This window comes from Diospyros lotus, chromosome 9 (assembly GCF_014633365.1).
Source record: "Diospyros lotus cultivar Yz01 chromosome 9, ASM1463336v1, whole genome shotgun sequence".
In the NCBI taxonomy this organism is placed as follows: domain Eukaryota; kingdom Viridiplantae; phylum Streptophyta; class Magnoliopsida; order Ericales; family Ebenaceae; genus Diospyros; species Diospyros lotus.
This window is the reverse complement of record NC_068346.1, coordinates 20,618,296-20,638,204: the sequence shown is the minus strand read 5'-3', so window position 1 is coordinate 20,638,204 and position 19,909 is coordinate 20,618,296. Positions and strand designations below refer to the sequence as shown.

The 19,909-nt window shown below is 34.7% G+C and overlaps 1 protein-coding gene and 1 long non-coding RNA gene across 5 annotated transcripts; both read right to left on the bottom strand.

Moving 5' to 3' along the window:
• Positions 1–3,278: 3,278 nt before the first annotated feature.
• On the bottom strand, positions 3,279–5,431 carry LOC127809918 (uncharacterized). The gene is made up of 2 exons (XR_008025308.1): positions 5,394–5,431; positions 3,279–3,722 (listed from the first exon to the last, which is right to left on the bottom strand). It is a non-coding gene; the product is annotated as an uncharacterized LOC127809918 (long non-coding RNA).
• Positions 5,432–12,156: 6,725 nt separating this feature from the next.
• On the bottom strand, positions 12,157–16,845 carry LOC127809915 (DNA repair protein REV1-like). Of its 4 annotated transcripts, XM_052349093.1 has the most exons (5): positions 16,546–16,845; positions 15,848–16,128; positions 15,001–15,374; positions 13,609–13,736; positions 12,157–12,478 (listed from the first exon to the last, which is right to left on the bottom strand). In XM_052349093.1, exons 3-5 carry the CDS (start codon positions 15,194–15,196, stop codon positions 12,386–12,388), a joined length of 417 nt encoding a protein of 138 aa, XP_052205053.1. In that variant the 5' UTR covers positions 15,197–15,374; positions 15,848–16,128; positions 16,546–16,845; the 3' UTR covers positions 12,157–12,385. The 4 variants fall into 4 exon arrangements, with proteins under 4 accessions (XP_052205053.1, XP_052205052.1, XP_052205054.1 ...); XM_052349092.1 differs by having other exon boundaries at positions 15,001–16,128; XM_052349094.1 differs by lacking the exon at positions 15,848–16,128.
• Positions 16,846–19,909: the final 3,064 nt, after the last annotated feature.

Sequence of the window (19,909 nt, the reverse complement as noted above, 5' to 3'; positions counted from 1 at the left end):
TAAATATTAAAAATTATTATTTTGAATTTTTATAAGTTCATTGTATGAATATATCCGTTTTTATAAGTGATACATCATGTGGACAATCGATTGATAATATTTGAATAGGTCGATTAGTTTGTTGTGTTTCATCAATAATTAAAAAATATAGATTTCGGTCTTTAATGTGTAAAATATCAAAATTTTGTATTTCAACTATTAAAAACTAGTGTATCTCTAATGACGTTAAATTCTCCTTTTCAACACTCTCGTGCGAAATCTAAACACAAAAATAAATCCAAGAAAAGATTATACACATGTATTTATAGTGGTTCGACCAACTATAAATGTGGTTTGAGATTTGTTTCCAATGCATTAAATGCGGTTTAAGGTTGCATTAAATGCGTCCCAATGACTAGAAATTTCAAATTTTCAAGTCGTGCGCGTGACGTTACTCGAGTAATGTTATAATGTTTGTCGAGTATATAACAATCTATGTATTTTTTCAAATTTAGAATTCATTCATTAGTTACTTGAGTTATAATACATCATGTTACTTGAGTAAGATTTTGAAACTCTATTTATTTGTTTATTACTAAAGGAATACAAAATGTTACTTTGAGTAAGATTTAGAGACTCTCTATTTCTTTTCTTAAGGAGTTAGTTGAGTACTAATCAAAGCCAGCTCAATGGGGGCTTTAGACGAAAAAGTTTACCGGAGATTTCTCAAGAGTATTAATTTTTTTTGTAAAAAAATAAATAATACACCTTTCTACAGGAAGAAGTTTGTCGAGGCCTTCTCAAATGTATTAAGAAGTAAAGAAGATAAACTCACCTCACAGTGATACAATTTTCACGGGCACCTCGCCAATTACGTAAAAATACCAAAGATTCAAGGAAAATGAAACAATAAAAACAAGAAGAACAAGAGCATATAATAATTGTTATTGTTTTTTATTGGAAGTTTGTAATTGAATTTTTATTTTTTAGGGCAGCAATTGAAAGATTAATAATCAAAAATAAATTTACAGTCTTAAAGTCTATGGGATATTCAAGAAGAAACGATAAAAATTGGGAATAATGGGAAGAGAAGGTAAAAATTGGAAAGAGAAAATAGGGATGACAAAACGTTGTAAATTGATTGTTGGGTTAGGTGTCCGTGTATCTATGTGAAATTTGGACTGAAAGTCAAATTTTATTTTAGGCTCAAAATTTTCTTAATAAAATATTTATTATTAAAAAGAAATATATATATATATATAAATTGCAAAATTTTGGGGCCTTTGTAAATGCGGGGCCTTAAGAGGCCGCCTAGATGGCTTTATGATTGAGCCGACTCTGGTAATAATTATAGTACTCGAGTAAGATTGACTTTAGCAGAAGAACATTTAGTTCTTTTAGTTAATATTTGAGTAATACATTTTAATACTCAATTAACATTTTCTACTTTCTCAATTTCTTGGTAAAATACTCAATACTAATAGCTCGTCTGTATAACACTCATCTCGGTATTTACCTATATTAGTGAAGTGACATTTGTTGGCTTGGGTAAATACTCGAGTAATAACTTCCTAGAATCTTGATACTCGATTATTTCTAATGTTTAGTCTTTGATACTTAACCTATTGCTTTCAACACCTTTAGTATCCCTCAATTTCTTTTTAAGCCATGAGAATCGAAATGTATAGCTGTTAAACTTTCAAAGCTCATTTCACAACCTATAACATTAACTTATGGTTTGTTTTGTTAACCATCAATACTGTATTTTGGGTATACACTTTTCAACCATATGGTTAATTTTATGCATCAATACTGTATTTTTGGGCACTTGCATGACTAGAAGTGAGATTCATCCAACCACTTTTTGAGCGAGATTGATAGAACCTTTCCTTAGATTTGTACATGTAATGATGTACCAACTCTTTATCATATAGATTTATAGATGAGGAACTCTTATAGCCTAAGACCAACATCATATAAACTTAAATTGTATGTACATGTCAACAATATCCGACCGATGCATTAGCCAAGGCATTGGATGTTGCTGTGTAAATTAATGTCAGGATGAAATATGGATGCAAATTTGATGCCCATGAGATGTGATGGAAATCAATGGAATGTGATGGGCAAATATCATTTGAGGTGAGGATTCTTCTGTGGAAAAAGTTGAATGCCAAATAGCCATTTAGTATGTGGGCAGAGTAGAAGGGTTACACTTGCGTGACATGTGCCAAATGAGTCTTGCTCGACTTTGTCCTGCCATGAGGACTCATTTGGCGTGGCTTGTTTGGCATTTCGTTACCAAGTGTTACAAGCAAGGGTTGCCCCTTTGAAAATCACTCGAACTACCTATCTCACATTAGCCAATCATTTGAAAGTACATATTAAATTATAATTATTATATATTTAATCACTCATAACGCAATAAATTATAATTAATCTAAAAGAAGTCTTTAAATTTGAATAATGGATATAATTGTCCATAAGATACTATTATGAATAGTGGTGGGAAATCAGCCACATTCAACCAACCCCCCTCATGATTTAGGCTAATTTTACAGACAACCATATGGTTCAATTTTAGTATTTTGGGTCCTTGTCTGTTCTTTTACCACAATACAGTAACATCCAAGACACAACAGGCTGATCAAGTCAACAAACAGTGAGATTAACTTGACAGAGGCGGCCATATTGCAATTTCTGAATGTCCATCTTCTGTAGCACAAGCTCTAAACATGCCTGTTGTGTTGAACTGCATGTACAAGAAACAACAACCAAGCCAGTTGTGCCCTTTGGGGTGCACTTTTCTACAACATAAGCCGCTACTTCCTACAGAGAAAGCCCCTTGAACCCCATCAGAGCAGCCATGTACAAGAAACGACCATATTCTAGTTGAAGTTGCTTGTAGTGCAACATGTAAGAAAATAATGAATGGGTGTTTCTTATGAGGAAGTCTCCAAACCGTCACTTGTTAGTTGTTATAGATTAGGGGTAATCTTTCTTTTGAGTCGAACTGAGTTAATTATTTGGAAGCCAGTGTAGCTACTTTGTGACACCTGCAATGAGACTAGAGTATGCTCAGGTGCTTGTCCATCACCTGCAATGAGACTAAAGTTCTTGGTGAGAAACCTGTAAACATGACATAAGTACAAGAGCCTTGCAAAAATATGGTTGCACGAGTTAGATTATGGTTTGAGAATGTTGTTCTTAATGGATATACCAAACAAACATTATCACATTTTTGAAATTTTAGTGATATTTTAGTCAAATTAACTCACAATTAGCCAATTGTCCTGTACTCAAATTGCAATTTTAGTGATATATTAGTAAAATCAGATTACAATCTAGCAACTTGTCCACATCAACTGCACTCACAAGTAGAGCACCATTTGCCCACTTAGAATGTGTTTCTATTCTTTGGGTACTAGTTCTCGATGGTCCAGATTTTTCCTTCTCTTGCTGGAAGAGGAACCCCAAAAGGCATAAACAAAGTCACTAGACCAGACTCTAGAGTCCCATATTATGCATTCAGCTCTATCCCTAAGTGTCCGTCAGATAGCGCCCCCCCTCCCCCTAGTTCTGCTTCCTCTTCTCTTCCTAGTAACACTAGATCTAGATCTAACCAAAAAAAAAAAAAAAGAAACGTCAAAGCAGCCACGTCGCGTGCAACTGTAGCTCGTACTGTTGCTTCACCTTTTCCTGTGGCAGAGACAGCACAAAAGCTATTGGCATACATCCCTGCACTGGTAGAAGTTGCAACAGTTAAATTTCCACGGACATCAACAGTATCGTGAAGGTGCTTTATGAGTAAAAACAAATTTCGGCAAGCACAAATGCATGATTACTGAATTCTTAAAGACACATTTCAAGCTGCCAGCCAACAAGAATTAATCACAAAAAGTTGCAGCCAGCCTTTTGTTCAAGTACAAGGAATTGTGGACAGAAATATTGAAACTTATCAAATTATTATTCCCCTAATTATAAGATCAGCATCACATGTGTATCTACAGCAAGCATTTCAATATTTTCTCAAAATAAAAAACAGAGAAACAAATATTAAAACATACTGTAAAGCATATGTGATCTGGCATATTTTCTCTAATCTGCTGTATTCTTCTAATATACGCTTCCAAGGGGCAATTTTTTTTTACAAAATTGTTTTCCATAATTTCCATGATACTATGTATTCTCCTAGCTACATTAGCCAAGGTTGTAATTCTTCTAGTTATCTACCTGATTGTATGTCTATGCATGTACATAATGCTCTGTTTGTTTAATTGGTTGCAAATCTTTATGTTCCTAAATGCGCTAATTATTTAAATATATGATGCACAAATGTTGGTGTTGTAGAGCTTAACTCGATTGATGGTGCTTACATAGAGTCAATATGGGGGTCCCGCTGCTTGAAAGACTCTTCAAGTGAGGGCTTAGTCTTAATTTCTTGTCAGTTTGAGAGAGTTTTTTTCTTGCTGATCTTGAAGTGTCGGGAAATAAGGAATAATTTTCAGATTTATGAATTATTATTATTTTTTTCCTATAGTTGTTGGTTGTTTTTCAGTTGTAGTTGTTTTTATCTGACAGTGGGCTGAGTTATGGTCCTTAATTTGTGTTAGTGTTTCAGATTAGGTGATTAGATAGTAGTTCCTTATTTTAAGGAAGAGGGTAGTTCATCTCCTAGACTGTGTATATAGTAAGTCTATTGTGCTGAAAATAAAATCAGTTTTTCTTTACTAAATGCTAACATGGTATCAAAGCCATAGGCATCCAATTTCTGAGCAGCCGATATTTTTTCGTAACCGTGAGGCTAGCAATCTTGTGACTTGAGTGATAAAGTGCAATATGAACAGGGCCATATATGAAGAAGAATTTTTCTTTTTCTGTTTTCTGTTTTTTGCAAGTAAAACTAGAAACCTTACTTGGTAACTATTTATGTTTTTGAAAAAGTGATAGAAATAACAACTAGGCAACAAATGAACCTAGAAAAAGGAAATTTTCGTTACGTACAAAATAATAATGCTGCTTTTTCAAAAGAGTATTGCCCTACCATTGTCATTTTCAATATCTTCCCAGTGGTAATAATACAAATATTATTATAAATGAGACTTTCAATCACAACATCAGCCAAATCAGAAATGAAGTGCAGGAACTCGTCCCCATTTCTTTATACCAGATTTTAAAGCCAACTCTTTGTATTCAATATCAATTTCTTCTAATGTTTAAATATGCTCACTCACAAATCTGCATTAATAAAGAAGTATGTAGAGGACAAAATCCCCTAATTAGTTAGCTAATTTATTTAAAGATAAATATGCAACAAAATCCAATATAAAAGCCCACTGGTGGTAAAGAATCTACTAGACATCCTGAGTAAATATAGAAAAAAAAAAAAAAAAAGATGGATGAAACAAAAGTACCTAATTGGGACAGCCAGGAGACTTTTTACTCCTCTCTTTTCCCTTTTAGTTTATTGAAAAGAATGTGCCATATGAGATAACCATGCGGTGTAACAGAGGTATGTAAGGCAAGATGCCTCTGTGGTAGACAAAGCCATTCAGTTGCACGGTCCCTTGTCAATGGAGAAGTGCCTCAGTTAAAGAAGCCAGAGGTTGCAGTCAGTGGCGTGCCAATGCCACACACTAGAGAATGTCAGCATCACACACCAAGGTGAGGTATCAATGCATGCAACAAGCAGTAGAGGTGTGAGCACGGGCTTGGCATAGTGACGCATCGGGAAGCCCCTGAGGCAATCAAACTTGCTAAGCTTGAACTGAAAATAGTTGGTGAAATGTCACACCAAGGCATTTGCACAGGATGGTTATGGCAATAGGCAAGTGTGGGTGGCATGAGACAACTGTGTGCAGACACATGCTAGTGATTAGTAGTGTTCAGTTATGGGAAGTTGTCAAGATATAAATCTTGTGTTGTATTTGTGCATTGTGCGAGAAAAATTGGCCGAGACACAATGAAACCTTAGTGCCATTAACAACCATAATAAACACAAGTCATAATCCCATTAAGTGGGACAGTAGCGGTAGGGTGTTGTAACATTCCAAAATTTGAAAAAAAAATAATAAATTATAATGTTTTGAGGAAATGGGCAATTAATTATTTTATTTGGGAATATTTATGAAAATAATTAAAGAATGGAATAAATTAAATTAGAGGATTTTTTTTGGAAGTTTTAAGGTATAAGTAGAAATTCTAGAAATAGGATGAGAATTGCTTTAAATTTAATGGAAGGTGATATTTAAGTAAGGGAGCAGCTAGATCAAGTGGTGGACGTGCGCGTGTGCAGGTGGGGGGATGCAAGATCAAGTCATGGCAGGCGCAAGAAGAAACTGGAATTTTTTTCCAGCAGGCTAGACGCCAAACGATACCATTTTAGGGGAGGCCAGGTGCTGGCCTTGCATGGCCCGGCCGCGCCACGTGGCACGTGCTGGTGCCTCCTCTGCCACTCACCCATTTTGCTGGCAATTTTACATTCATTTTGCTGGCAATTTCACCCATTTCAATTACCAAATTACAACCACGTAGCTGAGGCAAGATCGAGGCATTAAATGGCTGTAATTCAGTGGGTAAATCCAGTGCCGTACCTGAGATATGGGGCCTAAGGCGAAATGTAAAAATGGGCCCCCAAATCATAGACTACATTTAAATTTTATTTTTTTATAATAAAATATTAAAAAAATAAATAAATATTTATACCATATCAACGAATAAAATTAAAAATTTTCTAAATTATCAATTAAAAACTACTCTAAATTGTAAGCAAAAATATCAAATCAAGTTTACATAATCAGTTGTTCCGCCAACATCAATAAAATAGACATAGCTATCCAATAATCCAAATCTCCCAATACATCATAAACGAAAAACGAAATGATTCATGAAGGAGAAACTAACCGTAACTGCTGAAAGTTGATTCGTTGAAGCTAAGCAGTAAGCATATATGCTTCAACCTTAGGGCCCTCACTACATACATATGCATTACATGTACGCTCTACCTAGACCCTCACTACAAGCCTCCTTATCTTACTCACTTATTGGAGTTCATCACATGCCTATCGACGACTCATTTCTTTGAGTCTCGAGCTAACTCTCACTTTAGCTCACTCTATCTCAAGCGCACAAGCCTTACTACACCACTTCCAAGAGAAAACTTATATTCCCTCATACATGCTTGGCCAATTCCTAACGTGGCGCGCTCCACTAATCCTCTCCCAGATTAGTTATGTCTCAGGCTCTCCTTGCCCCTTCATGACTCTTATTATGACTTGGCTTCGTGTCCCTACACATGCCTCAACACATCAATCTCAAGGAATCCTTATCCTAAGAACACTTAATATCCCCAAATTTTCAAATTCGAGTTTCTTGACACCACACCAACACTTGGCTCTTTGGTTCTTCATTGCCTCAACCCGTATACCTCTTACGGGTACATCATTTCAATCCACAATATTTTTCTATTCCTATAACGGGAATATCCGAGCATACCATTCAAATCATCACAAGCCTCACCACCTTGACCCAATCTTTAGGGTCCTCGGACCATATGTCCTTACTTTCGAGGCCATCAAATCAATCACACATCGCAACCTCGAAGTCACAAACGACCTGTTCCCAACCCCAACTCAACAGCTAAGACATTCCGACTCACCTCCATATCACGCCAAACAATCCCTAACTCAAAATTTTGACAATTGCTCACATCAATCACTTAACCGACCATACATGACACCACTAACACGCTAGCTTTCCCTATTCCTATTACTAGCCATGCTTTGATACCAACTGTAACGGCCCGCTCCCACTTACAGGCGCTACCGGTGAATAACCGTCCGGATTACTCACACATAACACCAAACTAATGAAGAGATGGACTATGTTTCATCGAGAAACGTCCTAGGTGGGGCTAGGCTTCGTCCTTTCCTTCACTCCACTCGAGGAGTGGGTCCCAAAACATAAAAAGAAACACAGCATATGGGACCCGAAACTTGAGTGAGCTTCACCTTTCTTCAGCTCGTCTCACCACAAGCCAAACGTGACCCAGGCACAAAACTAGCACAACAAATATCTACTGAGTATTGGGGATTTATGGGAAGTACCTCTTTGATTCTTACCTGATCCTAAAACTTGGCTCCACCAAACAAGCCACTAACAACCAGAAGTCTAAACAATCATATACTACATTATACCGATTACAACAAACTGGATACCATCCAGCGCCCAACAACATACACATTCACCCACAAGGATATATATATATATATATATATATACCACCACATGAATACATACATGAGATAATACAATTTACAATGCGACAACATCGTTAGTCGCCACTTCAACCTCCCGATATAATCCTTGCTTGCATCTGGACTCGCAACATCTACAACACGAGGTAAAGCCTCATGAGTCACAATAACTCAGTAAGGGTGCAAATGAATGTAAACAAGATAATATATGAAATGCAATGACAAATAAATATGCATGAATGACGAGGCATCATTGCTCTCTGATCCTACTTGTTCGAGGCACTTACCTCCCATATTATCCTTAACATGCATCTAGTCCATGGCCATAGGACTCCACTAGACTACCTATAGAACATGCACAACACACCACTGCAAACAACATATATTTAACCATATTACAAAACATTAGCATGGCCGCCACCATTGGGGTTGTCCCTTACCTGGCTTGAAGCCTTATCTCTGCCGCAAGTGAGAACGCTAGCCCGAGCTTCGAACTCTTCTAGGATCACTGCCACCTCAATCAACCCTTAGCCATCTGAAGAAGAAATCTGAAAAACGCCCATATCGGCGTTGCCTCATGGGATGCCACATTGCGCTCAAAACCCCATTTTCGAGCCCCTGTCATACTCCTCGACCCCAAAATAATTTCCAAAACTTTCTCCCATTTTTCTGGAATTTTTATCTATTTTTCCCATATTTTCTCCATTCTCTTATTTTCTTTTATTTCTTTTTCTATTTTCTTTTCTTTTTATTTTCTTCTCCGCCCTGTTCATCTTCTTCAACTTCTCTCCCTCGCATGCGTCTTCTTCCTCTTTCCGCGCGACTACCCGCTCAAGCACAGCATCCACCAGCCGCATCTGGCCTTTGTCGCCGCCACCAACTACTCCGCAGCTGCCGCCATCACGAGCAGCAACCCAACCAGCCTCCCGCGCGCACCACAACCGCTGCAACCTCCATAGCCGACCCTGCTCGCGCCTCCAACCACCGCTTTAGGCCGTTACTGGCCACCAACCTGGCCAGCCATTATCCAACTGCCTCATACGAGCCTCCGTGCACCACCGCGCTCTTCCTGGCGCCACCATCGGCCATCCGTTGTTGCTTCATCGTCGGCCATGGCCGATCGACTCTCTCCCCAAATCGCTCGCGATCTCTCCCTTCTAGCTCTCGGCCATTATTCTCATTCTCATATCTCGGCCTTTCTTTCTCTGCTTCACTCGGCCATATGCTTCAACAAAGAACAATTTTGGATCCAATGCTACTGTGTCCCAAGCCATCATTATATATTATAATTATTATACATTAAATCCTCAAAATCTCATTAATTTCACTTAAGAAATTTATAATGTCACTTAGACCCTCAAAGGTTTAATTTAATTACCCTTAAACCATTTAAAATATCAATTTCTCCCATAATTAATAATTGATCATTACTCAATAAAATTGCTCTCGTCCCTGTGCTTTCACAGGACCTTATCTAAACCTGAAAACACTTTAGGGTTGACTTATTCATAAAATCGGGCCACCCTTCAGGGCCCTCTGACTTACCGGCAACTTCTCGGTTACCCCTTATGAACATTCGGTTCGGGCAACAATTTAAGCTTATACAAAAACAGATCCGAAAACTATTCCCGGTCTTATTTCTTTCAGCGTCAATAGCCTCACCTCGAAACACTTGACAATCTCATGCCCTCCTCCTCGGACATCCAAGTCCCAGGGCATTCCCTGTTGTTGATTCGGTAATTTACTAATTCATTTCTTGAAACTAACCTTAGGGCCTACCAGACTGCTCACTATCCAAATTACCAAAACATCCCTCCCCTAGGGCACCGTCATTTCAATTCAGGCTTCTCTCTCAAAGAGCATTCTTGGAAACTTCTCTTATTTTCTAACACCTGTAACACATGGTGTTACAGAAGGTGGCGGCAACTGTTTAGGATGTAAAACCTAGTGTCTTGAGGGTTGAAGATGATGGGTTTCTTTTGCTGATGTGTCCAACAATGGACACATCAGCACGCCACCTAAGCACCACGTATGTTGGGGCACACGCCTGTCCGCTTGGGGACAAAATTCAAATTAAAGTTTGAATTTGATGACCAAATTGAACGAAAGGTCAAAACTGGATAAAATTCAAAAATGACCCTAAGCTCAGGATAAAATAGTCTATTTGGCCTAAAAATATATTACTCTAAGAAGGGGGAAGAGAGGGAGAGTAATGCATAATGGAACTCACAACCTCTTTAAGAATAAGCTTTAACGTCTCATCAACTTTCTCATAAGAGCGTGAAATCTCATACTTCACTTGAGCAAAACATCTTACACTCAGTATAGCGCCAAAAGTTCCGTACATAAAAATTGTGCACTTGATAAAAAAATCAATGACGGTAAGTAATGATAAAACATAAGTACTCGATCAACAATTCAATAATATTGAAATGCCCAAATACTTAAAAGAAGATTAACAAAATGAAGTGGTTTTACAACTATTCAAACCTTAGCAGTTGAGCATCATCTACTTTCCCAACCGAGTTCCATCACCGGTTTGCAGTAATCATATTTCCTAATCTCCTTATGCATTCACTTTTTCGTATTCTATGTATTTTCAGATAAATTGACACATGATTCTTTTGGAAAATCATCAACTAATGCAAATCTAAAATCACATGAAGCATTATTACATGGATAATAAATTATTTGGACACCCATAACTCAAAATGTCACGACCTAGGCACCACCTTCTCAAAGGTTGATGCCTAGCCCGGACTTAAATAGCTCAGCCCCCCCTCCTGGCCATCTGATGTGGGATTCGCCAAGGTCACTCACCGGCTGCAACAAATCGAGTCTGCCCCCCCTTCGGACGCATGCGCCCCCGCACGTGCTAGCCCCACCATCCGGTAACAGGAGGTCGGCTTTGATACCACTACTGTCACAGCCTAGGCAACCACCTTCAAAAGGTTGCTGCCTAGCCCAAACTTATATACCTAGGATCTCCCCCCCCGGCGGACCGATGTGGGATTCGACACGCTACAGTGATATTGGCAAATCCCACATCAGCTAGCCAGGAATGGGTGCTGGGTTATTTAAGTCCAGGCTAGGCATCAACCTTTGAGAAGGTGGTGCCTAGGTTGTGACAAGTGGTATTAGAACCTGCTGGTCCGGCGGTGGTGGGGGCCATGCAGTGGGGACACTGCACATCCCAGGAGGGGGATGGGGCGTGTGTTACTGTAGCGTGCCAAATCACACATCGGTCCGCTAGGGGGGAGATCCTAAGTATATTAGTCTGCACTAGGCAGCAACCTTTTGAAGGTGGCTTCCTAGGCTGTGACACAAAAACTATCAAATTTCCTAACGAGCTTAATTTCATGTTTCAAGGTCACTTTATACAAATTTGCTAAACAAATAAAAGAATTTACCATCTATCCTTAAAAAAATAAAAATTGACACTAACAACCCTCAACATTATAGATTCAAGTTAAGTATCAACATAGTTCAATACTCCAAATCATATGATTCCTCAAATCTAGTGGATATCAAATTAAAAGGTAGTGACCAAAAAACCAAAGATATATCAAGTAAGAATTTTCCATTTTCTTCAAATTGACTTTAAATTTCTTTTTGCTTGTAACAGAATTCTTGAACACTTGACTCTAAAATAGAAATAAAAAATAAAAAAAAAACAACTTATGGTTTTAGTTTGCAAAATTCATAACCATGTGGAGTGTCATGTTATTAGTTTTTCACGATTGGCACTTAGACCTTTCATCATTCAGATTCACCTGGTTCACCAACCTAAAATGAAAATTGTTGTGTTACATACACCAAATAAAAAAAATTAACATACTGCTTAAATCCTTAAAAAAACTACAAATATGCAAAACTAACAAGATTGTAATTGGCCCACATTCATAGAAAGTGTTAAAAGCAATTGGAACAACTAGGACGCATAGACTATATACAACAGAACCAGCACTCTTTTGTAACGCTTATGTAGAATATTATAAAATTGATCATCCAATTGCAAGTTATCCAAAGACTGTAACTCCACCAAACCTAACCAGATAGAATGACATGGTGTACATCAAATGGAAAAGAACAACATTAACCCCCCTCCCATAGAAGCAATTTAGATGCCAATCAAATTAAATGTCAACTCTTTACCTCCTTGTATGCTTCAAAGTTGTAAGGGAAGATGACAAGGTGAGGACAAAGAGCCTTAGTATCTCAAAGAAACATTCCAGCCTGTACTCCTAAGAGTAAAAAAAATATTAATGAATAGAAAAGAGAAACCCAAGTAAAATACGAGGGAAATTATGTCAAGAACCCTAACCACAAACGCCTGAGCAACGTAGTTTGTAGATAAAAATTTCAGTAGTTACTTGTAGCTTGTCAGAATGGTAGATAGCAACAGCCTTATCATGTAATTCCGAATGGTTTAAAATAACCACTAAGACAAAAAAAAAACAGTCTTGGAAAAGAACCACCCACAGAAACATTGCAAACTCTGCAATATGTTCTAATACCAATTGAAAATTGCATTTGACGTCATGGATTTTTCAAAGAATACCACATGCATAATTATAGTATAAGTAGTAAAACCAAAACCACATGAAAGAAATAGACAAAACAGTCACACATAATTTGACACATGATTTATTTGAAAAATCATAGGCTGAAGCAAATCTAAAATCATATGAAGCATTATTATATGGATAATAAATTATTAAGACACCCATAACTCAAAAACTATAAAATCTGCTAACAATTTTAATTTCATGTTTCCATGTCACACAATACAAATTTGCTATAACAAATAAACCAATTTACCATCTATCCTAAAAAAAAAAAAAATTAGACTCAAAACCCTCAATATTATGGATTTAAGTACCAACACAGCCCAATGCACCAAATCATATGATCATTCAAATCCAGTGGAAATCAAATTAAAAGGTTGTGACCAAAAAATCAAAGATATATCAAGTTAGAATTTTTCCAGTTTCTTCAAATTGACTTTAAATTTCTTTTTGCCTGTAGTAGGAATTCTTGAAGACTAGTACCTTGACTTTAACTATTTTAAAATCGTCCCTAAAACAATAATTAAAAAATTGAAAAAAAAAAAAAAAAAAAAAACCTTATGTTTTTGGTTTGCAGAATTTTCAAATAGCAAAATTAACATGTATAAGGAAGGGGGGAAAAGATAGCCCCAAAAAGGGATGCACAAATTCTACATCAAAGATTGCATTGCATCTCTTCATCTGGCCGATGTCAACGATGATTGTGATTAACACCAAATGAACATCAATACAAATGAACTATTGAGGATAAATTAAAAGAGACGGACTACAATATAGCACTTAAAAACTTTGAGTGCAGAGATTACCATGTCCGCGTGGATTATGGATGTTCTTCGAGTAGAAGCAGTAACATTGGAACTTGTGAACCTAAAATTGGGAAAACGTTTGTAGTACCGGTTTCTCCAAGTGCCAATGAAATGTAGCCTAGAGCACTCTACAATAAAAGTTCGATAAGAGTGTATAGCCTCATCAAGTAATTTAGTAATCTATAATATGATCATTGCAGAAAGTTGCATGCATAGCAAATTAGTAAGTGTAGGTAACATGGCAATTTTCATTTCAAGTTGGTGAACCAAGTGAATCTGAAAGATTAAAGTTCTAGAGTGTCAATTGTGAAAAACTAGTAACATGAAAATCCACATGGTTATGAATTTTTTAAAGGCCATAGGTATAACTAATAACTAAACTATTAAAACTCCAAATAAAAATAATTAACGAACAGCTTAAATCCTTAAAACAAAAGCTACAAATATACAAATTGATAAAATTGCGATTGGTCCATAGTCATAGAAAGTCTTAAAAGCAATTGGAACAACTTTGACATGTAGACTATATACAACAAAACCTGCACTCTTTTGCAATTCTTATGTAGAATGTTATAAAACCTATCAGCCACCTACAACTTATCCAAAGACTCTGACTCCATCAAACCTAACCTGATAGAATGACCGGGTGTACAAGAGATGCAAAAGAAAAACGTTGACCCCTTCACATACAAGCAGTTTAGGTGCCAATCACATTAAATGTCAACTCCTTACCTCCTCGTATGCTTCAGATTTGAAAGCAAAAATGACAAGGTGAGGACAAAGAACCTTGGCATCTCTAAGAAACATTCCACCCCATACTCCGAAGACTAGAAAAAAAAATTAATGAACAAAAAAGAGAAACCCAAGCCAAATAGCTGGGGTAATTATATCAAGAAACCAACCAAAACCACGAGCAAGGTAGTTTAGAGATGAAATTTCACCATTTTCGCATGGATTGTCAGAATGGCAAATAGCAACAGGCTTACCCTGTAATTCCAAATGGTAACCAATGACACAAAAAAAAAAAAAAAAAAACAGTCCTGGAAAAGAACCACCCACAAAGACATTGCAAACTTTATAGTATGTTCTAATACCAATTGAAAATTGCATTTGATGTCATGGATTTTTCCAAGAATATCACATGCATAATTATAGTATACGTAGTAATCCAAAATCACATGAAAGAAAGAAACAAAATAGTCACACATAATTTGACACATGATTTATTTGGAAAATCATAGACTAATGCAAATCTAAAATCATATGAAGCATTATTATATGGATAATAAATTTTTTGGACACCCATAACTCAAAAACTGTCAAATTTGCTAACAAGCTCAATTTCATGTTTCCAAGTCACACTATTCAAATTTGCCATAACAGATAATTTACCTGAAACATAAGGTTGAGATAGGCTAGCTTGATTATGAATTTCAGCTGTGTTCCCACCAATTATACAAACATCACTTCCTTTATCTAACTTCCCTTCACTATATTCTCTTTCAATGCACACAAGCCCCTGACTGACTGCTGTTGCAATATTCTTGCCCACGCTGTCATCCCCGCCCGTTGGCTCTGAGTGTTGCATGGATCCACATGGTTCAGATAAATTAGTCTTCTTAATCTGTGCAAGCTTTTGCAAAAGGATCCTCCAATTTAGGTTCTATTTGAGCTGTCACACAAGCTTCAAAATCACTGGAGACCAGGCTGCTTTCCAAAACAAAACAAGCACGTATCTTTGGTTGGTTATGAGCTTCACTAGCAATCTGGTCCAGTTGGTAAGGAATGCCAGCAAAGAACACAAAGAAACATGAATTATATCAAATCCTATATTGCATCATAAACTGCAAAGTTTATAACATGGCTCCTGTACGAAAATACAGAATTTTTTTGAAAGAGCAATCAAGACAATAAGAAACATAGTCTTCAAATATGCTAGACCATCTATCTTCCTAAGATTTCTCAATGCACGTAACCGTTGCTACTCATTCTTCACAATTTCAATACGCTTAGATCATGCTTCAAGGATTATCCACATAACAGAAACACTACAGTTGAAAATACAGTACATGGAATTAATAGAGGACTAATCAAAATGACTTCCCTCCCTAACATTTGGAAATCAACCTTCTTTTCTTTTCTCAACTTACATAGAATCAAGTGTGGCAATTAGAAAAAGGGATGTCAATTCAAAACTGCTTAGGAAATAAAAAAAAGTCAAGCAAAGATTAAAACATACAGCTTAACAGTTTATTTGCAGTAATAGAATCCATCAGCCATGAAGGTTTCACTACTGGTAATCCACCACTAAAGGACCTGGATAAATTACCAACAATAAAAATTAAAGAAGTTCAAGAAAAGCTAAATGATCAGTTTTGAATGTCTAAGACCAGGCAATGTGCATATCAGGTTCTTGATTTTACTATCTGGAAGGTTACTACATATGATATGAGTAACATGATGCCTTGAAAAATAGTTCCCAAGGCGTCTTCCATGCTTGAGCATATACCCTCGCCGCTCCTGTTAAGATTCCACGTAAAAGAGAACTTTCAATTTTTTTGGTAACACCTCTGGGCATTTAATGAATATTGCAAAGTACATAGAGACCTGAACGATGGCACAGTAAATCCATCAACACGTTGTCTATGTCAATTTGAACACAATGGGATCGAGAGGAGATCTCGAGGATTTTCAACCGTTAGAGAGAGGAAGGCAACTTGCTTGTGAAGATTGCAATTCGACGAAGAAGCAGCGATTTGAAAGACCAGTAAATTTGCAACAGGAATTATTTATTACCTAATTCAATTATTTACGTATTTTCCTAAATTTCTTCCAGTTATTCCGTCTGTACTCGAATATGTGACTAATTTGGCTATACCAGCATGCGAAAACCATCAATAAAGGCAATCAAAGTACAGAGAGGGAGAGAGAGAGGACCTGGCGGGATTGGAGAAAGGCGAAATGTGAAAGGATGAGCGGGAGGAAGAACGAGAATTGGAACCCCAAGCCATGCCTAGGGTTTTCTGAGTAGTCTTCTTCTTTTTACTGCCGTTACTCGAAGGGCTTGAAGAGAGCGAATTGAAGCTTCGCTTCAATCTGGATCCAGAGTTGGTAGAGCGAGTGGAGTTGAAGCTCACTGTCTATTTCAATTTGAACAAATTGGGATCGAGATGAGATCTCGAGGATTTTCAACCGTTAGAGAGAGGAAGGAAACTTGCCTGCGAAGACTGTTGTTCGACGAAGGAGTCGCGATTTGAATGAAGCGGCAACTGGGCGACCGCTTTTATACTCATTTTGGGCGCTCACCGCAACCGCCCGTGCCCGTGGGCTTGCTTGCGCTCGCACTCACATTTCTTCTTGTGCAACTTCATATTATAAATTAATTAATTACATATGAATTTTGGATTTAAAAAAAATGAAACTTCATATTATAAATTAACAAATTATGAATAATTAATTTATATCTAATTAATATAAAATTTTATATTTAAAACTTTAATTCTGTCCCAGTTTTACAATAAAGTTAAACTTAAATAATTAATCTTATATGTATTAATTATTTTATCTTTCTTCCAATTTTAGAGGATAATTAGTTGTGAAAAATGTTTTTCAATTTTGATATCAAATTTTTTGTAAAAAAATTTAAAAAATCAATATTAATCTTAAAGATTAGCATATAAAAAAAAAAAAAAGAGAAACAAAGGAGTTTTTATTTTGTGCAATTGTAATGTTTATTAGGGAGAGAAAGTAAGACGAATTGGAAAAACAATCGTAAAAAAACTACAATCACTAAATTTTAATTTTTGTCACTACAACTACTAAATTTTAATTTTTATTTCAATTTTAATTTGTGAAAAAACTACAATCAATAAATTTGTCAGCTAGTAAATCACTTTAGGATATTCTTTTAAATCTTAATACTCGTTTTCTGCAAACCAATAATACTTCATTTGATAGGTAATTATAAGAATGAAATTAATTTTATTTTCATTTAAACAAAATAGTACTTCATATTGAAATTGATATATGTTGAAAACCATAATCTCGACTCATGACTTAGGAATTAAGCCAATAGATGTTTTCATCATCAAAACTAATATACAAAAGTGAAACAACAATAAGAATGTTGTTTAAGTCTTTATTAGATAGTCGGCTAGTGGTTTAATATCAAACATGTTAAATTATATAATGAATATATGATATTAGTATCCATTCATGAATTACCTTTATTTTTCAAATAAAATTTGATTGATAAATTTGAAAAATATTTTTCAAATATTTATTTTTTCTTATAGTAAATATATAATAAATATTTTATTTTTAGTTTTCTAAGATATTTTATTGTTAAAAATATCCTAATATAGACATATAAATTTGGGAACAATAATGATTGCATTAATATAATCTCGTAATTTTTATGAAATAGCCTAGGGGTTTCTTTTTGTGCATTATTTGGTTAGGCGGTGTACAGGGCCATGCAAATTTAGCAGTTGTCAGCTTGGGAGTTTCTTTTTGTGCATTTTGTCACTTTCGAACTGTATTTTTCTGTAGTTTATTTAGGTCTGTACGAATTGTGTTTATTTTGTGGCCAGTGTGCCAATGTTATATATTATGCATGTCTTGGCTATATAAGTTTAGAGATCAATTGTTGTGTAGCAAGTTGAGGTTTTGTTATATATGCCGGGATGACAAGTTTTTTCAATTAATTTTCTCTTGGTATTTATCAGTGGCACGTATGACATGTTCTTCCAGATCAGGTTGTCTCTATTTTAGTAGGGCACCCACTCTAGTTATTTGGGGACCTGGGTGGGGGCCTTAAAGTATCTATTCATAAGTTACCTTTATTTTTCAAATAAAATCTGATTGGTAAATTTGAAAAATATTTTTTAAATATTTTATTTTTAGTTTTCTAAATTGTTTTATTGTTGAAAATATCTTAATAGAGACATATAAATTTGGGAATAATAATGATTTCATTTATATAATTTCATAATTTATATAAAAGAGTCTCATAATAAGTCTCTAATCACTTGTTATTAAAACTAGTGGTGACCCTATCTATCACACGAAAGAGTTTAATTTAAGAATAAATTTGTTATTTTAAATAATTTTAATAGAATTAATAATTATAATTTTTTTAATCTTTAATTATTTATCAAAATTTAAGTTTAATTAATTATTTGCTATTCAATATATTAATGGATAACACTTTTAATTAAATGTACTGTCATTTAATGTGTTAAAGAATAATTAATACATTAAGTAGGTCACTTGATAAAATACTTATAAATTTTTTTATTCTTTATATTATATTTATTTATAAATAAATATTATAAAATCTATAATATATTCACTCAAAGACGTTTGTTATTTTCTATTTATTATATTATAACTATAAATATAAATTAAAACTCTTAAATATGAGTAAGAATAAGTTTTTTCAATAATAACAAAATTTTAAAAATATCAATTTTGATTTCTTCCATAATCTTAAAAATGTGATACTTTAAATATTAATTACCATTGAAAAATCCTAACATTTGACAATCTTAAATAATTTTTTATGAATTTGTTAAAATATCACATTTTCAAGACTATAATATAATTATTAAAGTAATTAATAATTAATTAATCACTACCTTTGATTTAATGCAAGTTTTTGAGAGAAAAAAATTCACTATTGATTAACACTTTGCAAAATACTTTGTTTGACTATCATATTTTAATATTATATAAATATATATATATATATATATAGAATAAAGATATAAAGATAATATTTTAAATAAATGGACAATTTTCTATAACTTAATTAATAGTTTAAGTTGTCTATTAATATATCTCATAAAAATTATGCAAATTTAATATAAATTTTAGAGGCAAAAAATAGCTTGGTAGATTTTTGGAGGGAACAAAAATTTGTAAATTATTATACTTTAATATAATATATTATATATTATTATATTATAGAAATATATGATTTTATTTAATGGATAATTTTCCGTGACTTAGTTAATACTTTAAGTGTCTATTCATATTTCTCATAAATAGTATTTATTTTTTATTGATTAACGAATTAATTGATGAGAAGATCTAACAGAAAATATTTATTTTTGATTAATTAATAGCATTGAAAAATTCATACAAGTTTAATCCAATTTCGAGATGTAAGAAATAGTTTGACAAATTTTTGGAGGGAAGAAATATTTGCATAGTATTCTACTATATATTATTATATTATATTATATAAGGATAGAATTTTATATAAATAAATAATTTTATGTGACTTAATTAATAGTTT

Bases quoted from the DNA above. Each gene is read 5' to 3' on its own strand.
- LOC127809915 (XM_052349092.1), bottom strand. From the start codon at position 15,196: ATGCAACACTCAGAGCCAACGGGCGGGGATGACAGCGTGGGCAAGAAT. The intron at 13,737-15,000 runs GTAAATTATCTG...CTTTTATTGTAG, and splicing joins ATCTCAACCTTATGTTTCAG to AGTGCTCTAGGCTACATTTC. The intron at 12,479-13,608 runs GTAATCTCTGCA...TTTTACTCTTAG, and splicing joins CCATAATCCACGCGGACATG to GAGTACAGGCTGGAATGTTT.